Source organism: Drosophila serrata, unplaced genomic scaffold (genome assembly GCF_035046125.1).
Source record: "Drosophila serrata isolate PLE 108 unplaced genomic scaffold, ASM3504612v1 contig_293, whole genome shotgun sequence".
NCBI classification, from domain to species: Eukaryota; Metazoa; Arthropoda; class Insecta; order Diptera; family Drosophilidae; genus Drosophila; species Drosophila serrata.
The window spans coordinates 3,206,602-3,225,969 of record NW_028257191.1 but is presented as its reverse complement, the minus strand read 5'-3'; the positions used below and the strand labels follow the sequence as shown (position 1 = coordinate 3,225,969).

At 43.4% G+C, this 19,368-nt stretch overlaps 4 protein-coding genes and 3 long non-coding RNA genes across 21 annotated transcripts; 4 read left to right on the top strand and 3 right to left on the bottom strand.

The window, feature by feature from the left end:
• Nucleotides 1-29: 29 nt before the first annotated feature.
• Nucleotides 30-5,424, bottom strand: Amun (protein amun). 15 transcript variants are annotated; one of them, XM_020952684.2, is made up of 4 exons: nt 4,901-5,296; nt 3,033-4,047; nt 2,389-2,462; nt 30-2,292 (listed from the first exon to the last, which is right to left on the bottom strand). In XM_020952684.2, the coding sequence occupies exons 2-4, from the start codon at nt 3,838-3,840 to the stop codon at nt 1,516-1,518; spliced, it is 1,659 nt and encodes a 552-aa protein (XP_020808343.2). In that variant the 5' UTR covers nt 3,841-4,047; nt 4,901-5,296; the 3' UTR covers nt 30-1,515. The 15 variants fall into 15 exon arrangements, with proteins under 15 accessions (XP_020808343.2, XP_086692937.1, XP_086692940.1 ...); XM_086836811.1 differs by having other exon boundaries at nt 3,033-4,044; nt 4,901-5,036; XM_086836814.1 differs by lacking the exon at nt 4,901-5,296 and adding an exon at nt 4,681-4,898.
• Nucleotides 5,425-6,925: 1,501 nt separating this feature from the next.
• Prx2 (Peroxiredoxin 2) lies at nt 6,926-8,812 on the top strand. Its single transcript, XM_020952700.2, has 2 exons — nt 6,926-7,044; nt 7,949-8,812. Exon 2 carries the CDS (start codon nt 7,949-7,951, stop codon nt 8,531-8,533), a length of 585 nt encoding a protein of 194 aa, XP_020808359.1. The 5' UTR covers nt 6,926-7,044; the 3' UTR covers nt 8,534-8,812.
• Nucleotides 8,813-9,205: 393 nt separating this feature from the next.
• On the bottom strand, nt 9,206-10,373 carry LOC147643124 (uncharacterized). Its single transcript, XR_015272572.1, has 2 exons — nt 10,072-10,373; nt 9,206-9,981 (listed from the first exon to the last, which is right to left on the bottom strand). It is a non-coding gene; the product is annotated as an uncharacterized LOC147643124 (long non-coding RNA).
• LOC147643123 (uncharacterized) lies at nt 9,914-10,782 on the top strand. Its single transcript, XR_015272574.1, has 2 exons — nt 9,914-10,231; nt 10,342-10,782. It is a non-coding gene; the product is annotated as an uncharacterized LOC147643123 (long non-coding RNA).
• Nucleotides 10,783-11,546: 764 nt separating this feature from the next.
• Nucleotides 11,547-12,153, top strand: LOC147643122 (uncharacterized). The gene is made up of 2 exons (XR_015272573.1): nt 11,547-11,773; nt 11,829-12,153. It is a non-coding gene; the product is annotated as an uncharacterized LOC147643122 (long non-coding RNA).
• Nucleotides 12,154-14,102: 1,949 nt separating this feature from the next.
• RpS15Aa (Ribosomal protein S15Aa) lies at nt 14,103-15,485 on the bottom strand. Its single transcript, XM_020952695.2, has 2 exons — nt 15,430-15,485; nt 14,103-14,717 (listed from the first exon to the last, which is right to left on the bottom strand). Exon 2 carries the CDS (start codon nt 14,713-14,715, stop codon nt 14,323-14,325), a length of 393 nt encoding a protein of 130 aa, XP_020808354.1. The 5' UTR covers nt 14,716-14,717; nt 15,430-15,485; the 3' UTR covers nt 14,103-14,322.
• Nucleotides 15,486-15,563: 78 nt separating this feature from the next.
• LOC110184238 (uncharacterized) lies at nt 15,564-18,683 on the top strand. Its single transcript, XM_020952694.2, has 2 exons — nt 15,564-15,684; nt 15,745-18,683. The coding sequence occupies exons 1-2, from the start codon at nt 15,674-15,676 to the stop codon at nt 16,961-16,963; spliced, it is 1,230 nt and encodes a 409-aa protein (XP_020808353.2). The 5' UTR covers nt 15,564-15,673; the 3' UTR covers nt 16,964-18,683.
• Nucleotides 18,684-19,368: the final 685 nt, after the last annotated feature.

The window sequence follows — 19,368 nt, the reverse complement described above, 5'->3', positions numbered from 1 at the left end:
GACTCTTTTCATTTCAGTTTCATGTCGTGTTCTCTTAATATTTCACATTTTATTTGGACTTATGCTACTAATAATAAAAATGATTATAATTTTGAGATGGTTTTTGTTTTTTTTTTTTTGCTTGCTTTTTTCTTTTTTTTGTTTTGTTTTTTTTTTTTTTTGTTCGGAGCCCGATCGATCTGCGGGTTAAGTGGACACATATGTGGGAGAGTCCTCCTGTACGGTGGCCAAAAAACCCGGAGATCGGTCGATCCGAACCAGCGCGCGCGCCGAAGTGCAGCAAAGATGCATTGCTCTTATGTCTGCGCATCGGCCTTTTCGTGGGAATCAAATGAAAAGTGATTATCGTATAAATTATAAAAAATTCAGTATATGTATAGTTTAAAAAAAAATGTTGTACACATAAAATATAAATTATATTATTACAATTACGACCACAAAAATTTCTTAGTGTTGAAATGAGTTGTTGTTTTGCTTGTGTTTCTTCCGATTGTTGTGTGTGTTGTGTGTTGTGTGTTGTGTGTTGTGTGTTGTGTGTGGTGTGTGTTGTGTGTTGTGAGTGTCGTCTGAGAGAGAGAGAGAGAGAGAGAGAGGGAGAGAGCGCGGGCGGAGGGGAGTTTGTTGTATATGCGACAAGTTTTGATTTATTGTTAAATTTAAATACTTAGGTATATAAATTAATGTTCGGCTTTTATTATAATTATTGTTTTCTTTTTTTCCATCCGTTTAAGATTTTCTCATTCTTTTTTGTTTGTTTTTTTTTTTTGTCGTTTTTTGTTTTTATTTTTATTTTGTTTTTTATATTTGTATGTAGTGGGCAACTGCGGCATTTGTAAATTTCTTTATATTTAAATGTTCATTTTGACTGTGTAAAAATATCGATTTGCATCTGATTTTGTCTTTATAGTTATTTGCTTTTCGTTTCAATTATAATATTACGTTACGTTAACGCTGCATTCTGAACTCTCTGCATGGTATAGTGATCGGATTCTTCTGTTTCTGTATCTGCTCCTGCTCCTGCTGACTCTGATTCGGATTCAGATTCAAATTCTATATCTTGGCGCGCTTCCTTCCATCCTTCTTTCCTTTCTTCCTATGCTATTGAAATGTCTCTGTGGTTCTGCCTGCTGGATCGGGATCTTCTATTCTCATTTGCTTTGATCTGGTCTGTTCTGTTCTCTATGTGGCGTTGTGTGTATGAGAAGGTGTTGTTGTGTCGTGTTCTGTTGTGTTGTGTGTGTGGGGGGTGTGTTTGCGTCTCGTTATATGTTGTATATATATATATAATATATTATATGTATGTATAATTAGTTGCTTAATAGTAGAATTTCTTGAATGTTGTTGTGGTAAAGTGTAGGTAATGTTGCTCTATGTCTCTATGTCGACTCAACTGCACTACATACATATGTCTTTCCACCGGATACACGGCGAGCCGAACCAAACCGAACCGATCCCCGTTTCCGTTACCGTTTCGGCTTCCGTATTCGTATCCGTTTTCGTATCCTCGCCTCCGACTCATTCACTGCGCAGTTTCTTTAACTCCGGCGACTTCTCACCAACACCAACACCAACACCGACTCCGACACCGACGCCCACTCCTCCACCGGCGTTATTCAGCTCCATCTCACAGTGCAGGGCTGTGCGCTTCTGTCCAATGGCTGGCGCCGGATCGGAGGCTCCCGCTGACGCCACCGTCTCTGCCGATTTGTTCGCCGCCAGCTGTTGCAGTTTGCTATCCCTCGCGATGCTGTTGCTGCTGTTGCTCTCGTCTGCCTCAAGCTCCGCCTCATTCTCTTCATCCTCGTCCAGCTCTTCCTCCTCTTCGTCCTCTGCCTCGTCCTCCTCATCGTCGGCCAGGACGCCGTTGCCATTGCCATTACCATTGGCTGCGGCAGTCGCTCCCGCTTTATTTGCGGCCTGTGGTGATGTGGCTGCTGGAGCTGTTCCCGCTGCTGATGCTGTTGCTGCTGCTGGTGCTGGTGCTGCTACTGCTGCTGGAGGAGCCACCTGTCCATTGTTGGTTATCTGCTTGTTGTTATTGTGGGGCTGGCTCGGCGTCTCTGTCTCTTTCGGATTCGGATTCTGGGTTGTGGGCTGTGCAGGAGTCAAGTCGGTCAGGCTGTTGCCTTTCGGCGGCGCCTCCAAGTTGCTCTCTGAATCAGAGGCAAGGGGAGTGCCTCCCAGGCCGATTCCGATGCCGATCCCAATGCCCATGGCTATCGGCTCACCATCCTCCGTGGATGTAGTGGCCGTTGTCTGTGTGGTGCCATCGTTGTCGTCGATAATTGGCTCCTGGGAGGTGGAATCATTCGACACGAAGTTAGAGTCGCCGTCTTGCAGAGCGGTACCTACAGCACCGGTGTTGCTGTGGCTCTTGGCCTCACCCACCTGCAGTGGCGTCAGTGCAGCCGGATTGGTATTCTCGTTCTCCGTCTCCGATTCCGTAGCAGTGTTGCGACCACCTGGGGTTGAAATTAATACGAGGTATCAAGTTAAGCAGCTTCAGTAAATCATAATCACAGCCGGAAAGCAGTTTCAATCAGAATGCAACGCCAGCGAGTCCGTTTACTTTACAGAGTATCTTCAACGATACCATCTAGATTCCTCAGAAGTCTCGATATAGTAACAGAATAGCTTGTAATAGAAGTATATTACTTTCTGCAGTTCAGTAAAAATTCAACAAAAGCTAGACATCTGAAGTAATAAACAAACTTCGATAAGCGAACTGGAAAGATTCCCATGAAATATGGGAATCGTATATCTGTTAATTGAAACTGGCGGAGTTATAGACGAAAAGCTTCGCATTAACAATATATATATAAACACTTTGAAGTTCAGTTGTTACGATATCTGTACCTGCTCGCTCCTAGCTCAATTTCTTACAAACTGGACAGAATCGTTTCAAATAAACTTTTCGTTGGAACAATACAATAAACAGATGGACTTCTAGAAAGCGATTCAATACTTTTGGACTCTGCATGCATTCTGAGGAACTGCTTCAGCTGCAGAAACGGATTTGGATTTGGACTCACCTGCACCCAGGCTCTCGTCGTCCAGATCGACGGCCACGCCGTCGTTGGTGTCATCGCCGTCGAGCACCTTGCTGCTGCTGCCGTTTGTGCTGAGTGTGGCGGTCCCGGTGGCATTGCCAGCTGCTGCACCGGCTCCCGGCGGCGGCATATCGTCAAGCATCTCGGGACTGAGGTCATTGGCCACGTAGTGCGACCAAAGGGCCAGCTCAACGCGATGCGGCGACCAGTGCGGCGTCTCGCCGCCCACCTCCGCATTGAGGCGCTCCACTGTGGCCTGGATGTGGTTGACGAAGTTGAGGTACTCCTTGGTGGTATAGTCAATGCCCTCGATTCCCGGTATGGCCATTAGGCACTCGTCTGCCATAAAGGGGGCTGAGTCGGGTGCGGCGGCCGCAAGCAGGGCAGAGGCCATGGTGGTGCCTACGCCCTTGAGGTTCGATAAAGCTGTGATCGCCTGCTCCAGATTGGGCAGCTTGCGGAAGGCCTTCTTCGTCTCCGCGATGACGGCACGCGGTGTGTTGACCTTGACGAGATAGGAGAGCTGCGGATAGAACTTGCCGCGCGTCTGCTTCCACTTCATGGTCTGCACCAGCTCGTCATACACCATGTGCGCATCCTTGCCGCGCGCCTTGATGAGCTTGGGCAGCTCATTCTGATACCACTGATCCAGTCGGATTAGCTCCTGTGGCTTCTTAGAGCGCTTCTCAGCCTTCAGCTTGAGCACCTGCGGGTACATTTGGTAGCAGTACTCGAACTGTGTGGTGCTACCGTTCTCAAAGAACGACACTGTCGCTTTGCCGTTGGACATCTTGGTGTGCGTGTTCGTGTGCGGATCCTGGCTGGATCTGCCTGGCTGCTAATGATGCTTGCTGGTTGTATCGCTGCGCCCAGGACGTTGGCTGGGCTGCTGCTTCTGGTCCGCGCCCGGCTTTCTTGGTTTGCTCGCTGGCTATCGCTCCCGCTTATCGGTCGCTTGCTATCCTCTCCGCTCCAAGGTGCTCCTGTCAATGTACTGCTGTGGATTTCGGTTCGCATCCAAGAGTCGCCGGCGAATACGAAGAGGAAGAGGCGCAGAGACAGAGAAATGGAGAGACGGTGAGCAGGAGAGCGAGAAGAGGGAGCAGCCAAAGCAAGCAAGAGAGAGAGGAAGAAGAGAAGACACACAATTAGGTTTACAGTTACAAATGCAAGGGGGAGGCAGCAGCTGTATATATGTAGGCTTTGATTTGGCTTCGATTGATTACTGTTAATGCTGCTGCTGCTGCTGCTGCTGTGCTGCGTCTGTTATTTGTTGTATTTACTCAGCCTGATAATCGCACTCTATTCGCCAAAAATATTCTTCTCGCTTCCACCGCCGTGCACAACACACAAATCGAATTTTTACAGTGTCGTCTCGTCGTCGTCGGGTTCTTTTTGGTCCGCCACACACACACATTCGCACCTATACACTCGCACGCAAACACATACTCGCACACACCGCACTCTCGCACACCCAGAGAGAGCACACAACCAGCAGCACACATACACATAGCACTCGCACACTTATGCAGGAGCAGCAAGGCAGCAGCAGAAAATTTCTTTTTCATATAAGTTTTCGAAAAAATACGAACGCGAGCAATAATAAACGAATGCTTTGCTTTTTTCATACTTCTTGTCTTTTGGCACCGCAGAGAAGAGTAGGAAAATAGACACACACACTCGCGCACGCACAGCTAGCTGAAACACATCATTCAGTTCAGTTCAGATGGCGATTGAACAGAACACAAGAGAAGAGAGAGGAGGCGACAAGAGAATGTGTAACAACTTGCCGTAGCCGTTGCCGTTGCCGTTGCCGTCGGGACGTTTTGCGTTAACGTCCGCCGACTTACCTTTTGATGCCACAGCCAGCATGTATTTGGTTAGTTGCCGCCAGTCTTCCGTTCCGTCCACATCCAAACAACTACTCCACAACTTTGCCTTTGCCTCTGCCTTCGCCTCTGCTTCTTCTTCTTTCTGCCTGCCTGTGCTGTGTCGCTCAGTAACAGTGGCGGCGCTGCCAACATTTAAGGGGGTTGTTTCCACATTCACGTTGCACGAAACACGTTGCGCAGGGTTACCTCTCTGGCACAGTAACGAGGTTCTTATGATCCCAAACAACAAACAATCAGTAAATGTCGCAAAATGATGAACTACATATTATTTAAAAAATTAATTACAATTCCGTCAATATTCAATAATACACCCGACTTAAAAAAATATATATAAATTTAGTTTAGTATTATTATTGTTTCAAACATTAACCAAACAGGCATTCTGACAGCATGTTACAAGTCCAGCGACTGCTTGGTATTCAAAGAGTCCCTACTTAACAGTCAAGTCGTGTTCGATCCCCTGTAGCTACGCCCCAGAAGTCACTCAGTTCGCCTATCGCTCGTCTGCTTTCGGGTCTGTTCGCTTTACCGCCATCATTCGCTGTGGCCTTTTTTACCCTATTCGTCGTCGCTTGCTCGCAACATAGCAGCTGCAATTTAGCTGTTTTCTTTTTCTGCCTTTGCCTGCGATTCGCTCATTATACCCTTGCAGAGCGTATTACAATTTCATTCAGATGTTTGTAACACAGTAGAAGGGAGGTATCTGCAACCCTATAGCAATGTATTTATACATACATATGTATTCTTGATCACCTTCACCTGGTCTATGTCGGCAAACCGGTCTTTTTTCATACCGTATACCCACTTTCGACTTTCACAAGTTTATTTTGGAGATATATGTATATCGGACTCGAATGCGATAACCTAGATCACTTTCAGGAAGGATCACTCTTTGTTTAGAGAAGTTTTCTAATTTCGATATCATTTATATCTGAATATGTTCATAAATAATTATTCTAATTGCAAGGGTATTACAAATTCAGCGTGACGATGCTAGCTTTCTTTCTCGTTATACCCTGTGTTCGCCTCGCTGCTCACACCGACACACACCAGTCCATTTTTTGCACGAAAACGAAAAAGCAGTGTAAGCGGTCTGAAAAGCTAGAAGCAGTGTAAGAGGGTCGAAAATGCAAAAAGCAGTGCATCTGCTTGCTGCATTTCCCGGCATTATTCCGTTGTAAATACCAGTTTTCGAATTAACAATACGTGGGTATTTAAAAATCGAAAATAAATTGGTATAGCTTATCTCTTTGGCATGGCTGTATGTATTATTCATTGTTTATACAGGGCATAAAATTACAACCCCCTTCCAAGTCGACTACGGCTCTGTGTGTGATTCGCATGTTTTTGCGTTGTGCCTGTTTCGTCGTTCACGCTCCAATACACGCAAGCAGCTGTGTGTGTGTTTCCTCAGAGTTGCCAGACTAACGCTTAGAATAAAAAAGAAACAAAATCACGCGAAAAGCGATGCCGGCCTGATGATATGTGTAATTATTTCTAATATTTTTATAAATTTTCTGGTCACGAATAATGGTTACGAGAGTCAAATTTTAAACCTAAAATAAGAGGTAATTTAAATATTTTCTTTCCGATAGTACGACATTATCGATAGCGATAGCGTTGGCTAAAAAGCTAAACACCTAATTCATATAGCCTATAAACCCAAATTACTAATTTTTAAGTAGTAATTAAATATTAGTATTGTTATTATTAATTCAATGTTTGAAGATTTAAAAGATTTTTTTAAAAATAAATAATATTAATAAATAAAAGACTGTCCAGCTTGTTTCCCTCTTTTAAAACCGTGTTATAACAGTTTATAAAAGTTTTTGTGGCACTCTACCCAATTTTGTCACCTTTTTTATGACAGCTTTTGAGAGTGTAACCATGTGCGTTTTATCGACCAGCACTCGGTCACACTGTCGCAGTAAAAAAATTAAATTAAATGCGCTTTCGTAAGTTTGCTCAAGTTTATTCCATTCGCGAAATAACGTCCGTGCCGAAAGGTCTGCGCTAAGCTCCAACTGAACTCAGCAACTAACTAGCGCCACGCGGAAGTCGACCAATTACTGTGTTTGCCGTTGCCAACTACAGAAACTACAGTGAGTGCCTCCGTCCGGCCAATGAGCCCGCTAATGTCGCTAATTCTAGGCAAAGTCAGGGAGAAGTTGCGGGAGAGCGTAAGATGAACTCGGTGTTGTGTCCGTGTGTGTGGATGTGGTTCTGATGATGTGCAAGATAATGATGTTGGATCGGGAGATTATTTCACAAGTTTTCTTTTTCAATAGCACCGAGCATAGTTTCATCTCTTCTTCTTGATTCCCCCCTTTTTTGCTTTATTGGCACGTCCGTCGCACCAACACCAACGCACATCCCTCAGGCACACGCACACAGATGAAATGTTAGCCGGCAAAAAAAAAAATAGCGGAAAAAAAGAGAAATGTAAAAAGGGAAACGAAATAAGACGAAAGTATTTGGCGAATCAGAAATATTTCTGATTTGTAATTAATTCGTTAGGCATTCGGCGGCATCCATTACACCGCGAATTGGATGAACGTGCCGAAAAGTTCAATCAAAAAACACGGGCCCAGCAATTTTTTCGGCTAATTTACAATTCTTGGATTCTTCCAGTTCTTTCGTTGTTCCCCCTCCCCCTGCGCCTTGCCCTAACTTTGGCGGCCATTTTGTAGAGTTGAGCTCTTCACGAGTCTCCTATTAATTTCTAAGTGAATTTCACATCTGGAAATTGAAATTACTTTGGAACTTTTGCAATTGCGAAAGCCAGCGTTTAACTTAATTCTAATGAAAATACGATTTTTTAACGATCCTAAAAAAATGCAGTGGTAAAATTGTGACTGAAGAATTTATAAAATCAAATTGAATTTATTCAAGCTTAAATTAAAATAATTTATTTTTTAATTATTTTGCAGACACATTTTCTGTAAAAACCATGGTTTTTAAGAAGTAATAAAAAAATGATACCATTTTTCCGCATTTTCCCAACAGATGCCCCAGCTACAGAAGCCCGCTCCCCAATTCTCCGGCACCGCCGTCGTCAATGGTGTGTTTAAGGACATCAAGCTGAGCGACTACCAGGGCAAGTACCTGGTGCTGTTCTTCTACCCACTGGACTTCACCTTCGTCTGCCCCACGGAGATCATTGCCTTCTCGGAGAATGCCGCCGAGTTCCGCAAGATCAACTGCGAGGTGATTGGCTGCTCCACCGACAGCCAGTTCACCCATTTGGCCTGGATTAACACTCCACGCAAGCAGGGCGGTCTGGGCAGCATGGACATTCCCCTGCTGGCCGACAAGTCAATGAAGGTGGCCCGCGATTATGGTGTGCTGGACGAGGAGACCGGCATCCCCTTCCGTGGTCTCTTCATCATCGATGACAAGCAGAATTTGCGCCAGATCACCATCAACGATCTGCCGGTGGGCCGCAGCGTCGAGGAAACCCTGCGCCTGGTGCAGGCCTTCCAGTACACGGACAAGTACGGCGAGGTGTGCCCGGCCAACTGGAAGCCCGGCCAGAAGACCATGGTGGCTGACCCCACCAAGTCCAAGGCATACTTCGAGTCTACCTCCTAAAGAGGCTATAAATCCACCATTGTCGGGACGGGGGCTGCTCCTGGCGAGCAGGAGCGGATTCGAATCGCAACACCCCGTACCCTAACTATATACATACATATATATTCACCCCACTACATATTAATCCTAGAGCGTAGATGAAACACCTGTGAAGCATACCTTTGGCAGAAAGCCTTAAAGTGATTTTTTGTGTTGTTTTTAATATTTTTTTGTATTTAATTTCCCTTTTTTGTAATTCACCACAATAAACGATTGTACGGAAGAGAATACGACAGCCAAGCACGTGGGTCTTTATCAGGGGAAATCGTTAGGCGGGCGGACTTTCCCCTCAAACCTCTGGGCTTATCTAGCCGGCATAACATTTCCACAAACAAAAAAAAGGCACTAAGAAATGGAAAAAAACGAAGAAGGAACTGCAAACTTATCACCGTCTGCGGCTAGCAGTGGCGAAATAAAATTATAAACTGAATCAGAATGTTGAGAATGCCCCTGCGGCGACAGTGACGACATCATATGCCAAGAGGCACTTCAAGAAATAGTAGTATGATTTAGATTTTAACCGATTTTGACAAACTGGCTATATAAATTCTGATTCTGATATTAACTAACTTAGTTTATATAAGATTCCATTTGAATTGTGGATGGAAATAGATTATATCTAAGCTTAAAATATTTGCATTCTTTGAATCAATATTTATTAACAATTATATGACAATTTGGTTGACAAATCAAAGTTTGAAAAACTCATAAATCAGCCAAAAAAGCATTAATTTTTTATGAGATTAACAAATCTGCTTACTCAATTTAAAAATGTAAAAAAATTGAAAATTTGTCAAATTTGTTGTCAATTTTAATGATGTAACCCCTTATAAAATTTTGAAAAAATGTGAAAATTTTTATTTTCAACTAAACATGTCTAGATCGATTCTCCTGTTGATGCTGATCAAGAATATATATGATTGATAGGGTCTGAAATGACTCCTTCACAGCGAAACAAGCTTCTGACTAAAATAATTATACCCCAAAAGGGTATAAAAATCTTTCATGTCTTAGGCTTCATTCTTAGAATTTTTATAATCACACCTGCTTTTATCTAATCTTAATCTTTTAACTAGGAAGTCTGGAATATTTAACATCAATGATTCATAAGATGATGGCGAAAAAGTTTGATAGGAAATTGAAATTAAGAGACAAAAGACTTATAAATCATGTATTTTAATCAGTGATCCCATAGTTAGCTATATGCTCATATTATCCACTAAGTTTTGACTGATATTTTCCTGCAGTGCATCGAATCCAGCTGATATAACGGCGGTGACACAGTAACCGAGTGCACATTCCCGTTCTGATCCAGTCCCGCCAGCTGCCTTTTTCAATGTTAAGTGCAAGCGAGAGTCGTCTGGTCGACGTCGACGTGGATTGTCTTGAATATTAAGCGTGTCTTGAATCTGTATATATATACATATATATCTATATATGTTTAGTTTTGTAATAGGTGTGAGCTTTCGCGAGCCCGAACCCGGTTTTGAGCCCCTCACCTTAGTTGAGGTTCAACTATTACGTGTATGCGGCTGGGTGGCTTCTTCGGTGGATGGAATCGTATCAGATCTCTGCACCACAGAAACTAGTTTCTCCTATATATACATACATCTGTACGTAGCTACGACCCAGCTGCGGGGCACTGAAAAGCTTTAGAACGTACGAGCACAAGAAAGAGTAGAACCCTTTTCCCAGCGATCGCTGCTGCACACGTTACGTAGCTTTTTCTATTGGCTATTTTCTTGTTTATTACTTTTTTTTTTTTTTAGTTTTACCTAACTCCGGGTATAACCGACTGACTGGATGGCTCATTCCGGCAGCGTTATGTCCACCATTATCAGTCTGCTAATTGTGCTTGTTGCCCACGGAAACAGCCTGCCTCTCACCTCACCACCAAACGGCGGAGGTCAAGATAATAGCACTTGGGCACGAAGCCCACGATTTCCTGATCATTTCTCTGTGTAATTTGAGAATATAGAGAAACTTAACTGCATAGTAAATCATAATTTAGGTACTTAACTTTAAGTTAAGCATTTTATTTGTTTGAAGAGTAAGTTGTAACTACTTTTCTATCATATTTAAAGGTAGTATTGTACACCTATTCAGTTTTAAAGATATTAACTTATATATATTCACTTTAAAAGGTAGTATTTGCTATATATTCCCCAAAGTCTAGGGCAACCAGGTGTTGCTTCTTGGTAACTTTATAATTCCTTAAACGTTTCTACCTGAGCTTGTTCGCCAACTCGAACAGAAAACGTTTTATTCATATTCATCAACCCAGACCCAAGTCAACCTCTCGACAGCTGCAAAAAAAATGGAAATAGAAAGAGATTGCCTCTCAGCCTCTGCTGAATCATTGCACTGAAATCGTTCGATCTCTCGGCTATGATGGGACCCCGATTTCTATGCCCCCTCCAGGGGCCCCAATTTGAGGGCGTTGCAAATGTCATTATTCGGTGACTTTCAATATAACGAAGCTCTGAATCGATTGGAAATGAAATTGCCATAGAAATTGGGTGGCGAAATAAACGCACTTGCTCTAATTAAATTCCCACCGAATGCTGCACATACTGTTTTCCAATCTGATAATAGTCGTAGGAAGTCATCAGCCGGAAAATGTGTACATAGTATGTACTACATACCATATAACAAAAAACAGTTGCGGGCAATAAAATATAAGTTTATGTGCAATATTAACTTTCAGCTAATCAGCAGAAGTATAATTAAATAGAATAGAATATCAGTAAATATGGTAATACAATGCAATAATGAGGAATTATGCCATTTTCAAACCCTTACAGGGTTCTATAAATTCTCAAACATAAATATTTAAAAAGGGGAAAATAAATAAGTACTACTTTTTTTGACAGGCACAATTTATTTGCTTGGATTCCCAACTATGCTGTAGTGCTGTCTGTAGCGTAATTTGATTATTTTATAGACTGATAACGGGGTAATCGGGGGGTGCTCTAGTGGTGTTAGTGATATCAGTCGGAGTGGGTCGTGCGGAATGACATGGCCGGCAATCGGAATCGGGGGACTGACTGGCAAAAGCCCCTAATTCAGACGGGGTTCCGCCATTTTGGTCCCATCCAGCCCCAACGACCTTTCTAAGGTTGATGGTTGCCGATAAGCAAAAGGGAGTCGGGGAGTGTATTGACCAAAAAACAATTATTAAGGCAATACAACATGGCAATGGTGGGCTGATAACGCCAGATAGGTACTGCGGACTCATCAATTATTCCTATTTTAGGTCACACGCAAGGCCGATCGATAATCATCAATATTTGGGCAAATGGCCTGTGGACAAGAAACCCATCTTGGTTTGGATTATAATCTAATAATTAAAGGAATTAAACTTCCAACAGTTTTATCACAATAAGCTGCAAAGTATGCTATGCTTTTTACATTACAGACCTGCGCACGAATAAATAAATGTTGGAAAATACCCGCAACGTATTGTGCTGTTCATCAGCACTCTTTGTCTAAGACTATTTCCAACACTAAAGTCGACAGCTACGCGCCAGTTTTATGACATATTTGAATTGATAATAAATGATAAAGGTTATGGTAAAATATTCACTGCGAACAAGTGTCTCTTCGGTTCACTTTTACAAAATCAAGTACAAAAGCAAGAAAAAGCTGATTATCTAGTACCTATCAAGTAACCTATACTATTATTTCTTTCAGGCTGAAAACTATTCCTCACAATAACTCTATTATAATAAACAAGAAAGGAAGCTAACTTCGGCACGCCGAAGTATATATAACCTTGCAGAAAAAACTTCTATGACTTGGAATCCCAACAATATAAATTATATTTATTTGTGTTAAAAAACAATGAAGTAATACCTGCTTTCATTTCATTCACCTTTACATATTATATTTGCAGTTTTACAGTCACAGATGTGCATTTTTCTCAACATCTAACGATCGTTTGTATGGCACCTATATATAGTCGTCCGATTTTCATAAAATTTTACACAAAATTTAAGACTGATATAAAATGGTTATACCTCAAATTTGATGAAAATCTGTTGAAAACCGAAAAAGTTATAATTTTTAATTGTATTAATTTCTCGATCGTTCCTATGGGAGCAATATGATATAGTAGTCCGATTTTCATAAAATTTTATGCAAAATTGTAGAGTATAGTAAAATGGCTATATCTTAAATTTGATCAAATTCTGTTGAAAACTGAAATTGTTATAATTTTTTTTGTAAAAATTATCCGATCATTCCTATGGCAGCTATATGATATAGTCGTCCGATCCGACCCGTTCCGACATATATACGAGTGAGAGTATATAGAAGACTAACTGCAAAGTTTCATTCAGATAGCTTCAAAACTGAGAGACTAGTTTGCGTAGAAACGGACAGAAGGACAGACGAACATGGCTAGATCGTCTCGGCTGTTGATCCTGATCAAGAATATATATACTTTATATGGTCGGAGGTGTCTTCTTCACTGCGTTGCAAACTTCTGACTGAAATTATAATACCCTGCAAGGGTATAATAATTATTATTATACAATCAATAATCCTCTCTTTGTTCAAATGAGGCAAATCTAATCTTTTAAATCCAATAAAGTTGTCAAGGTAATATAACGAAAAGATGTACAATTGTAAGACTGTAGTTTAAACAAGATCTCTAAGCTAGTTTTCAATTGATGGTGTTTAAACATCATTAAAGCATAGTATTAACAATAACATACGGATTTTTCGTCAAGTCTCTAAGGGATTCCATTCTAAATAACCACAATTTGCTGTTGATGAGTTTTTTAAGTTTTACCTATAAACTGATACAATCGCAAGTTCTTGGTTACATTTTTAACACTTCTGCTACAACTATTTGTATAAACATATAATTCAAGATATAATTTTATATATAACCCTAGGATATTCTAATGTTTGCCTTGCATTATACATTCCCATAGAGTTTCCTAACTTTACAATGTACAAACTGCGAGTTCTCTATACAAAATAACATTCTATGCATGCCAATGCAGCTTCCAAGCTTCACAATATGCCATCAACAAGTTATCTATTTAAGGTAGTAAAGAATTCTTCCATAAATCCTAGCTTCCCCGAGCACAACCTTGTAGGTTAAAGCCGTTTCCTTTGCCTTGCAAATGTTAGATAAGAGCGCCTGACATCATTTTAAATGGGTAGCCTGTAATTACAAGTTTGATGATTAATCCATTTCATAAAAGATTAAAAGAAATGCCTCAAAGATTCAAGAGTACTTAGACCTTTGTGCAACTACTACCTTTCGGGCTATTACTTAATGTCTCCCAATCACTAGTTACCCCTTCGCATGGCAGTGACTCCTCACGTATGTAGGTAGGTTCTGCGGCTACGGCAGTAACCGCATGGCGTGGTTTACTTGCTGCTGGAGTAGCATCGCCGTCGAAATGCTTCCCTTGAAGTATTACACACTTCACATACACACACAGTTGGGTTTTATGTTTAACAGATCGATTTACTGTTTCATCAATTGGTTGTTAAAAAAAATCGTGTACTAAAATTATTATGTATCAATCATTTTATTTCGCGTTTCTTTGTAAACATTCATTGGCTGGATGTCTGTCTGTCTGAATGAATGAGTTTCTCGCCCTTGGCTTGCATACAAAACGTAGCTGAATGTTAGATGGGGAAAGGAAGGCGGCGCACGTCGGAGAAATAAAACAACATTCTACATATCCATCAACCACTTCTACTCGCTCGTCCGCTCGCAATGCCCGGGTCTAGAAGAAGAAGCCGAGAATCTTGCCTCCCAGATGTTTTCTCCTGGCCTCCTCGTGGTCCATGATACCGCCCGAGGTGGTGAGCACAACGTAGCCAAACTGACGGGAGGGCAGCAGATTGTTGGTCCACTTCTCGATGTCATTGATGGGGACATCAAAACGGGGCGAGATGACGCCGCACTTGTTCAGGCGACCGGTCAGATTGACCACAATCTTGCCAGAACGGTGATCGTCCACGATCTCGAACTCGCCAATGTAGCCATGCTTCATCATGACGGTCAGGAACTTGATGATCACCTTGGAGCAGGGACGCAGCAGCACCTGGCGCTTGCCACGCTTCTCGGCATTGTTGATGCACTTCAAGGCATCGGCCAATACGTTCATTCGCACCATGGCTGCAAAAGGGTCAAGAGAATGCGAGAAATGAGTTGTAGTTGTAACTTTCAGTTCTTTTTCTGCCTTTTCGCCAAGATTTTGCAAAAGGCGGCTGGCGGCGAAGCACGTGCAAAAAGTAGAGTACAAAACCAATGCAGCTTTGCTGTTGTGTGTGTGCGTTTCTGCCTGTAAACAACAACTACTGTCAGTGTGTGTGCGTGAGTGCGAGTGGGATTTGGTGAGATTTCTGGGCGGAAAACCCTTTGAATTTAGCCGGTTCCCTGTGACAATCCCATTTCTGTGCAATTTAAGCCTTTCGGCAGCACCTTTACATTACTCGCACACACTGAAAGACACACACACACACACACATACTGGCTGACTGGCTCGCACTAGCAGCAACAACAATCTGGGCGGCAGAGCAACACAAAAACTCCGGCCCATAACTTCTCGCAGCCAGAAAAAATATATAATTAACACAGTAACAAAAAATATAACTCAAAAAAATATACGCATATGCAGTCCCTCGATTCGTTGGGATTGTTTACACAGCGCAAGTACAACAAGTCCAATATTAGCACAGTAAAAAAATATATATGTAATAAATATAACTTTTTGCACGTAATTCGCCGGCGGCCGCCTTAAATCTTTGCCGGCTGTGATGGTGGTGGCCATGGGTCAGCCATTGGCAATAATATTTTATACAAATCACTTAATTTGAACGGCGATTACCTAGGATTGGTTTGCAAACACAAATTTACACGACCGCGAACGTATCGGAAAAGAGAAAGAGGAAGTTCGAAGCGGCCTAGGTGACAGTTGACAGCTGCCAGGGTTGCTTTGACAGCCGCAGGGTTGCTCTGCGAGCCAGTGTTGGTCAGCGGGAGGCACTGTGCAACACTCGATTTTTGACATTATCGCATTTCGGCCGACGGTCACATTGTATTTTTTTATAAACAAAAACAAAGTCCGAAATATGTCGAAACAGTGAGTTATTTGCATATATTATGTTGTTCAAGTGATTTTAATGGAAGATTCAATCCACAGGTATGGCCTCATTATACCGGGGCAACAGAAGACGGCCCCCGTGAAGACGCCGGCTGCGTCGAAACCCGCCATTTTCAACGAAAGTAGCTCCTCCGAGAGCGACGACGACCCAAAGGCCCCGCAGCTAAAGGCAAAGGGTCCCAGCGTGTCCAGCGGTCCCAGCCTGATGGAGCGGCGCGTGGCCCGCCGGCAGCAGGAGAAGGCGCTGGCCGAGGACCCAACTATTTTCCAGTACGACGAGCTGTACGACGACATGGATCGTGGCCGCGAAGAGGCCAAGCAAACCAAAAGCCAGGAGCCACGCAAGCCCAAGTACATTGGCCGGCTGATGCAGCATGCCGAGCGGAGGAAGATGGAGAGGGAGCTGCGCATCGAGCGGCAGGTGCAAAAGGACCGCGAGGCCGAGGGTGAGAAGTTCAAGGACAAGGACACCTATGTCACCGCTGCGTACCGCAAAAAGCTTGAGGCAATCCGCCAACTGCAGGAGCAGGATCAGCGGGACGAGTATCTTGAGGCCATTGGTGATGTTACCAAGCAGAAGGATCTAGACGGCTTCTATCGGCACCTTTACGAGCAACAGCTGGGCACCGACACCGCCGATAAAAATGTGATGAAGCCCAAGACTGCCCCGTCCACGGAGGAGGTCTCATACAAGCCCATCAAGGCGGAGGCCCCCAAGCATAGAAGCTACCGGCAACGCCGCTCGTCCGAGGATGAAGACTCCAAAGCAAAGTCAGGCGAGGGTCCTGCATCCGAAGATCAGACGGAGGCCAAGCCAGCTCAGGCTCATCTGGCCAACAATATAGATGCCGACTCTGACTTCAGCATAGATGACTCCAGCGACGAAGAGGAGCAGGAGGAGACTGAGAAGACTAAGGATAAGCCTCAATCACAGGGCAAAAATAAGGGGGAAAAAGAAAAGCAGCAGGCCAACGGAAAAGCCAGCAAAGAAAAGGAACCAGCAGAAGCAGGACTAAAGGATAAACGCTCGAAAGAGAAGAAGGCCAATGGCGAAGCCCACAAGGATAGGGATGCCGATGCGGATGCGGATGCCGATACCGATGCCGGAAGTGAGAAGGATGAGAAGGATCTACCCGTACCGACAGTCACCAAACCGCCCGTTGACCGCACTCTCATTTGGCGCAAGAGGACCGTGGGCGAGGTCTTCGAGGCGGCATTGGCACGATACCATGAACGTAAGCGGGCACGCCAGGGCTAAAACGCATCCAATTAAAGTTCGAGTTGATGGAAGAGCAAACAACTGATTTCTGTATTGTCTCCTTATTATGCTAATTTCAATTTGTCTCCCCCCGCCGCCGCCACCGCCGCCGCCGCAGCTACTCATAAATTATTTATGTGTGTGCCGACGCTCTCAGCGAAACCCTTTTGGTGCAAATATTTTGCATAAGTTGCAACAGAGGAGTCGAGTCCCACACTTTGTCTCTAAGCAGGGGGAAAAAAGGAAAACAAGAAAATGAAAATGAAAAGTACAAGCCATGACGGATGGGAACCGCAGGAAAAGTGTGGGGGCCAAAACGCTAAAGGATGAGGAAGTGCCTGAAGAAGCAGAACGCGAAGATATTCCATTTATTTTGTATGACGACGACACGACGACGACGACTACGACGACAAGTAGAGAGCCAAAAAAGAAACTAGAGCATACGGTAAGCTCGAAGAAACGGAGAACAGGATACCCCATACAAGAGGTTACTACAAAGAGTCCTTCTTGCTTTTAAATTCCCTTTCAAAATTGTTAACATATTCTTATTGTCTTGGAAATAGTTATTTCAAGTCCTAGGAAACTCCCAGCTAAGTTTAAGTTATTCTTTAAAGACATTAAAGTCCTGATGCCTAAATATTCGTAATATTTTCCCCACCACTGTCCCCGTCTGTGGGAATTCCCAGCTTTGATTCTCAATGAAATTAAGTCCAATTGACTGGAAATTTTCTTCGACTTAGGACAAATTCCACTCGGACATAAACAATATTTTTTGTGTTATGCTCCTCCTGCCGGGGACCGATTCCTGTCCTCTGTGACAGCTGGAGGATACAAGTAGCCATCGGAACCTTAAAGCCCCCCAGTAGTAGCAGCAGCAGCAGCAGCATCATCGTAGTATATGTAGTGTAAATAAAAGGTGCGCTGGGCAAAAATGGACACAAAAAAAAAGAAAATAAAATAAAAATCCATCCCTATTGATTTTATAGTCTCGGACTCGGGACAAATCCGCGTTGAAGCAGACAGCTTATGGAGAAATGACTTTTTAGGTTCACAAATATCTCGCCCACTGAGCCGGAAACTCCTAATCCAAGTTCTAATACCCTCTGCAAGGGTATAAAAACGGGAAAAGCACGGAGAAACTTGCCAAACGCCCAAATAACAAAGAGCCAACTTGGCGTTAGTTTATTTTTTTCCCCCTTGCTGTTGTTGCTGTTGTTTTTTCTTTTTGTATTTTTTTTCGCCATTCTCTTTGTTTTTGCAACTTTGTTGTTGCTTCATTTTGCCGCAAATGCTGGGAAATCCTTTTGGAAAATAGGTGTGCCCGCGCCATAAAAGCGAAAACCAATGGCCAAGGGAGCGGAGCGCAGAGAGGAATCAGTATGGGGAGGAGCAGGAGGAGCAGGAGGAGGAGGAGAGCATGGTGAACGGAAGGCACGGCTGACATGGTTAGGATCAGTGATGGAAGGCCAGCAGCTCCATCTGGTACCGTACTGGTTTAGGTCACCAAAGGTACAATCCTTTAACCAAAAGGATTTGTTCTTGAGAATTTGGTTTCTTATGTTACAATTATCTTTAAGATATTTGTATACCATGAATATATAGGTAATTCAAATTGGTATAGTATTGTATTTAAGGGATATTTACAGTACCTAGTACTTTAATTCTAGTACACATTCTTGTTAATAGGGGTTTTAAGTGATTAAGTACCTTATTTGTTATTGTTATATCTTCTTATAGTGATACCTTCTGTATCTTCTTAATTCCTTCGTGTTGCAAGCTGACAGTGTACCTTTTGAGTACACTCAAGTCAGGATGACTTACGCAGGGCATATCCCTTTGGCCTGAATGTATTTCCGTAAATTGTCCTCACAAAACAATGGTACCCCTTTTTCGCATTACAATTATTATACCTTGTGGTTTTCCCTTGCAGTTTTCCCATCACTGAAGTTTGAATCCGGCTCCGGGGTCCGGCGCATCGCATTGCAGGCATGGCAACCGCAGTTTGCTCCCGCTCCCGTTCCCGTTCTAGCTTCTCCATCCTAACCACGTCCTTCGTCCTACATCCCGCATCCTACATCCCCGGATCCCAACATTCTAGCGCCGGCATCTGCATCTGCATCTGCAGGCCGGACGGAATGTCAAGACGGATATGCTTCGCTTTTGATGTTGCCAACGTGCCTTGCGCCTTGTGTCCTTCGTCCTTTTTGGCCGTCGTCCTTCGTCGTGAGCGAAATTAATACCGAAATCCATTTTCCATTTGGCAGTCAGCGACCCGGGCCATCGTCATTGCTCCTCTCTCGCTCGCACTCACGGCGCCCCACTAAACGCCTCTCACTCGCGCCTGTACCTGTTTGATTGTGTCATCAATCTCACATGTCGCTGCCGCTTTTTGCTCTCCTTTTTGC

What these genes read in the sequence shown, in the direction of transcription:
- Amun (XM_020952679.2), bottom strand. Translation starts at nt 3,840, where the DNA reads ATGTCCAACGGCAAAGCGACAGTGTCGTTCTTTGAGAACGGTAGCACC. An exon ending in CGACGAGAGCCTGGGTGCAG is followed by an intron (nt 2,463 to 3,032) that starts GTGAGTCCAAAT and finishes TTTCAACCCCAG; the next exon opens with GTGGTCGCAACACTGCTACG.
- Prx2 (XM_020952700.2), top strand. Translation starts at nt 7,949, where the DNA reads ATGCCCCAGCTACAGAAGCCCGCTCCCCAATTCTCCGGCACCGCCGTC.
- RpS15Aa (XM_020952695.2), bottom strand. Translation starts at nt 14,715, where the DNA reads ATGGTGCGAATGAACGTATTGGCCGATGCCTTGAAGTGCATCAACAAT.